This window comes from Helianthus annuus, chromosome 15, assembly GCF_002127325.2.
Source record: "Helianthus annuus cultivar XRQ/B chromosome 15, HanXRQr2.0-SUNRISE, whole genome shotgun sequence".
Taxonomy (NCBI): Eukaryota; Viridiplantae; Streptophyta; class Magnoliopsida; order Asterales; family Asteraceae; genus Helianthus; species Helianthus annuus.
In genome coordinates, this window is record NC_035447.2 from 95,876,098 (window position 1) to 95,881,578 (window position 5,481).

General features: G+C 48.5%; 1 protein-coding gene across 1 annotated transcript; it reads left to right on the top strand.

Moving 5' to 3' along the window:
- Positions 1 to 489: 489 nt before the first annotated feature.
- LOC110933813 lies at positions 490 to 4,764 on the top strand. The gene is made up of 2 exons (XM_022177018.1): positions 490 to 1,260; positions 4,672 to 4,764. The coding sequence occupies exons 1-2, from the start codon at positions 490 to 492 to the stop codon at positions 4,762 to 4,764; spliced, it is 864 nt and encodes a 287-aa protein (XP_022032710.1).
- The last annotated feature ends 717 nt before the right edge of the window (positions 4,765 to 5,481 follow it).

The window sequence follows — 5,481 nt, forward strand, 5'->3', positions numbered from 1 at the left end:
GAGGACTTCATCACGCGTTTCAACAAAGAATGTTTAGAGATTGGCGGCGTCAGTGAGCAACTCATGCGCTGCCACTTCAAGAAGGCTATACGCTGTGATAGCCTCATTAGAACCATCACAGGCAAAGATGGGATGCCAAAAGAGTGGGATAAGCTGATGGAAGCAGCGAAGATCGTCGCGCAAACCGAGGAATCCCTTGCTGGTGGAAAGGGTTATTACTCCGAGGATCGATTCTCAAGAGCAAACGAGAGGCCGCGCGACAACAATAACAAGCGCAACAAATACAAAAACAACGATTGGAAGTCTGAAAGACCCAGAGGCCGTGACGACAGGCCACGTTACAGAGAAGATGCGCGAGATACGATTGACCGAATCGGTTACAAGAAAGCAGTCAGAGACGACAACCGTGACAAACACTGGACTCCGCTCACAAAAACTCCAAAGGAGGTATTGATGACGGAGAATGTCGATTTCAAGGCGCCAAGGCCAATGACAAACAAGAAAGGGCAAGACCCCAATTTGTACTGCGATTTCCACAAAGACTCTGGGCATTTGACCGATGACTGCTACAGTTTGCGCCAGGAAATCGAAAGAGCGCTCAAAAGCGGCAAGCTAAGCCATTTAGTGAAGAATGTGCGCAAGGACACCCGTCAGCTCCAGCGTCACGATGAAGGTAGCCACAAAAAGGTGAGACGGCTAGAGACTCACATGGTCAACGGACCAAGATACACCGCGAGAGAAAAAGGCAAACGGCCCTACGAGCCCTCTTGGCAAGAACAGCAAGTCATATTCCCAGTAGTGCGCGGCGGTCCTCGCGCCACACGACCCGTCGTCATTACTGGTATAATTGGTCACTATGAAACAGAATACATCTTCATCGACCCAGGAAGCACAGCCGACATCATCTACGAACAATGTTTCAATCAGCTGGATGAAGAGGATAAAGCGCGACTCGAACCTGTCGACTATCCTTTGTCTGGATTTTGCAACGAAATGGTTTTTCCTCTCGGACAGATCAGTTTCCCTGTCACGCTCTCTGACGGGAAACATTCAAGAACAACAAATGTGAACTTTATGGTAATGCCAGTGAAATCAAGGCATGATGTGCTTCTTGGGAGGGAAACACAAGGCGAGCTAAACATGGTGACGTCAACGCCTCATTCTGCAATAGGTTTCCCAACCAAAACAGGAGTAGCAATCATATACGCCAAGAAGGAAGTAATGTCAACTGACGAGCTACGCCCAACAAAAGCGGCAAAGGTCTCTACGACTGAGCCGGAGAAATGGGTTTTAAACCGGAAATACCCCGAGCAGACCGTGACAATTGGCCACGCCATTTCGTCTGACATCAGAACACGTCTAAAGCAACTGCTGTTTCGAAACATGGATATATTTGCCTGGACGCCGGCAGACATGACCGGTGTCCCGCGCAACATCACCGAGCATTGCTTAAACACGTACCCATCTGTCGAGCCAAAGGTCCAAAGAAGGCGCAGCCTAGGGGCAGACAAGACAAAAGCAATGAACGAGCAGGTATGCGAGCTGCTTAAAGCCGGGATCTTGCGAGAAGTAAGATATCAGAGTTGGGTGGCGAACCCTGTGATGGTCGAAAAATCAAATGGCGGATGGCGCATGTGCGTAGACTACACTGATCTCAACAAGGCATGCCCAAAGGATTGCTATTCCTTGCCTGAGATCGATAAAAAAATTGATTCTCTCGCGCCATACCGATGGAAGTGCTTTCTGGATTGCTATAAAGGATACCATCAAGTGCAGATGAAGCTAGAATATGAAGACAAGACAGCATTCAGAACAGACCTTGGAATCTTCTGCTACACAAAGATGCCTTTTGGTCTGAAGAACGCAGGCGCGACTTATCAACGCTTGATGGACAAAACCTTCGCAGGTGACATCGGAAAGCACATTGAGGTTTATATCGATGATCTAGTGGTGAAAAGTCCCGAGGAGGACCAAATGTTAAAAGACATCGAAAAAACGTTCAACTCATTGCGCAGCGTAAATATGAAGCTAAATCCAGCCAAGTGTTCCTTTGGCATGGAAGAAGGGAAGTTTCTGGGCTTCATTGTCACAAACGGCGGTTTCAAGGTGAATCCAGAGAAGGTACAAGCTATAGAACGAATGCCCTCACCAAGAAACATCAAGGAAATGCAACGACTAGCCGGCCGGCTGGCCGCGCTAAATCGTTTTCTCTCCAATCACGCCGCAAAGTCGTATCCCTTCATTAGCACGTTGCGCAATTGCGTAAAGAAGCAAGAGTTCAAATGGACCCCGGAAGCCGAAACAGCTTTTCAACAAATGAAAGCGTGTCTGATCGAACTCCCTACGCTGACGGCACCGTTTGAAAAAGAGCCCCTTGTGCTGTACTTGTCCTCCTCGGACAAGGCAGTAGGATCAGTATTGTTGGTAGACAGGAATGGCGTGCAAACCCCGATCTATTACGTCAGCAGGGTACTCACAGACCCAGAAACAAGATATTCCACAATGGAAAAGCTGGTTCTTGCGCTACTACACGCCTCCCGAAGATTGCGCCGATACTTCACAGGCCATGTGATAACTGTGCTTACCAACTTCCACATTGGCACTATACTTCAGAAGCCTGAGACATCAGGCAGGTTGGCAAAATGGGCCATTGAACTGGGCGGCCATAACATCTTGTATAGGCCGCGCCCAGCCATTAAGGGGCAAGTCCTCGCCGACTTCATCACAGAAGTGCCGGCTGATAAAAGCAAGGAATGCGAGATGATAGAGACTCCCAAGGAAAACACAACAGAGGAGACTTGGATGCTTTACACTGACGGGGCATCAAATGAAGATGGCGCGGGAGCAGGTTTACGTCTAGTAAGCCCAGAAAAGCACGAGTTCACTTACGCCATTAAGCTCGACTTCAAAAACACCAACAATGAAGCTGAGTACGAGGCTTTTCTGGCAGGCTTACGCCTCGCCATCAAGATGGGAGCAAAAAACTTGCGCGCACATGTTGATTCACTCCTGATAGCCAGTCAAGTGAATGGCATATACGACGCGAAGGGAGAAGTCATGGCTTTATATCTAGAACAAGCGAAAGAATTGCTCCAACAATTCAAAACCCACGAAGTCATACATATCAATCGCTCAGAAAACAAGCCCGCAGATGCCCTGAGCAAACTCGCCTCGACTTCCTTTCAACATCTCGCCAAGGATGTAAGGATAGAGGTACTCAAGAACCCGTCAGTATTGCTGCGACAGGTGAATGTGATCGAAACAGGGCAAACATCGTGGATGACCCCCATCATCCAATACTTGCAAGAAGGGGTGCTTCCCGAGAACAAAGCGGAAGCAAAAAAGATCCAAAACAAAGCCTTACAGTACGAAATGAATGGCGGTATCCTGTACCGAAAATCCTTCCTGGGACCACTACTGCGCTGTGTGGACCCCCAGGACGCGAATTATTTGATAAGGGAAATCCACGAAGGGATTTGCGGCATCCACTCCGGACCAAGGATGGTTGTCGCGAAGATCATGAGCGCCGGTTACTACTGGCCTGGTATGCATGTTGACGCAATGAAGGAGATCCGCAAGTGTGACTCTTGCCAGAGACACTCTCCAAAAACGCTGCGTCCTAAAAACGATCTCATTCCCGTGTCCACCGCATGGCCCTTCCAACAATGGGGAATTGACATGGTGGGACCCTTCCCGGATGCACCCGGCGCCGTAAAGTTCATCATAGTAGCTGTTGACTACTTCACAAAGTGGGTAGAAGCCAAAGCCCTTGCATCCACCACAGCTATGATTGTGCGCAAGTTCATATGGGAACACATCATATGCAGATTTGGCCTCCCGCTCAAGATCGTGACAGACAATGGCACCAACTTTGCTTCGGACGATCTTAAGAACTGGATGAAGGAGATGAACATTGAACACACTTTCACCTCCGTTGCGCACCCACAAGGCAACGGACAAGTGGAAAGTGTGAACAAATGCATCGTCGAAGGGATAAAGGCCAGATTAGGAACAAGGCGGCGCGGATGGGTTGATGAGCTCCCAAGCATTTTATGGGCTCATCGGACCATGCCAAAGACAAGTACCGGCGAAACCCCTTTCAGCCTGGTCTATGGCTCAGAGGCGGTAATCCCAGCGGAGATTGGCCTGCCCTCGCCACGCATGACAACGGTCAACACGGTTGACAATGAAGCAGAAAGGCGCCTAGACTTGGACCTGTTAGAAGAAAGACGCGAAATCGCGAGAATCAGAGAGGCCAAGTACAAAACCCAGCTGGAAAGGTACTACAACACAAGAGTTCGCATTTGTACCTTCAATCCGGGGGAGTACGTCTTTCGCGACAACGAAGCATCAAATGCGGAACGCCCAGGGAAATTAGCACCCAAATGGGAAGGCCCATATCTGATTCATGAGGTCCTGGGCAAAGGGGCCTACAAATTGCGCACCTTAGATGGCCACATCTTACCAAGAACTTGGAATGCGCAACAATTGCGCAAATGCTATATGTAATCTTTTCGGCCCTGCGCCATTTTTCAATTCGCTACACCGGCTACGAGCCATTGGCAAATATGTATGAAGGCCTAAGAGCCAACTTCTGACTTAAATGAAAACATACGACATGTTTTTCTATTACATTTTTTCGTTACAAATGCATGTTAAACTTTTGATTAGCGCGAAAACACTCCAGCATTTCAGGGTGGTTCAAACCACCTCCAAGGTTCTCCGCAAACAAAGCGCGAGACCGGGTGGCCACCTTATACTTAGAAAACGCTTCCATTTATTCGAGCTAATTTAGCATAAAAGTTTTATAACAATGCAATAATTGCAACGGAAAAAACAAAATGTTTCATTAACAACTTGCGCAACCGCGCAGCATCATACATAAGAATATTCAAAGAAATTACAAAGGCACAAATGCCTACCAACTAACTACTCAACAAACTCTCCTATTCTTCGCGACGATCATCACCATCATCTCCGTCATCTTCACCATCATCATCGTTGCCATCATCATCACCATCACCGCCATCATCACCAGCTGGCTCTTCGTCGGACAACTCGACGGTAACCGGTGGATCGAGGATTGCCTTAAGACGCTGGCACCAGTCGTCTTTCTTTAACGATTCGACAACCAACTCCATGACAGGCAAGGAGAGGTTGTCATAGGAATTTTCAGCACTTGCTAGCGCAGCATCGGCACGTTCTGTTACTGAGCAATGGCTTGTGTCAAATTCTTGCCCAAGCATTTGCTCAACATGATCAGCACACTCCAGGTAGCCTCCTCGGTGACCCACCGCACGCGCCGCATCTGTCAGAGCCGCCACGGCGCGATCTAGCTCGCTCGCATTCAGGATGGAGTTGGCAACCTTCAACAAAAGATAAGCATTAAAGAAAAAACTCTTCAAATCAACTTAAGAAAAAAGCACAAGGCACTTACCAACACTACTCCACGAGTGCGCATCCACTCCGCTTCTGAGACAA

Coding starts and splice junctions, on each gene's coding strand:
- LOC110933813 (XM_022177018.1), top strand. CDS start 490: ATGACAAACAAGAAAGGGCAAGACCCCAATTTGTACTGCGATTTCCAC. Junction 1,261..4,671: donor GCCCAACAAAAGCGGCAAAG/GTCTCTACGACT, acceptor ACTTTTGATTAG/CGCGAAAACACTCCAGCATT.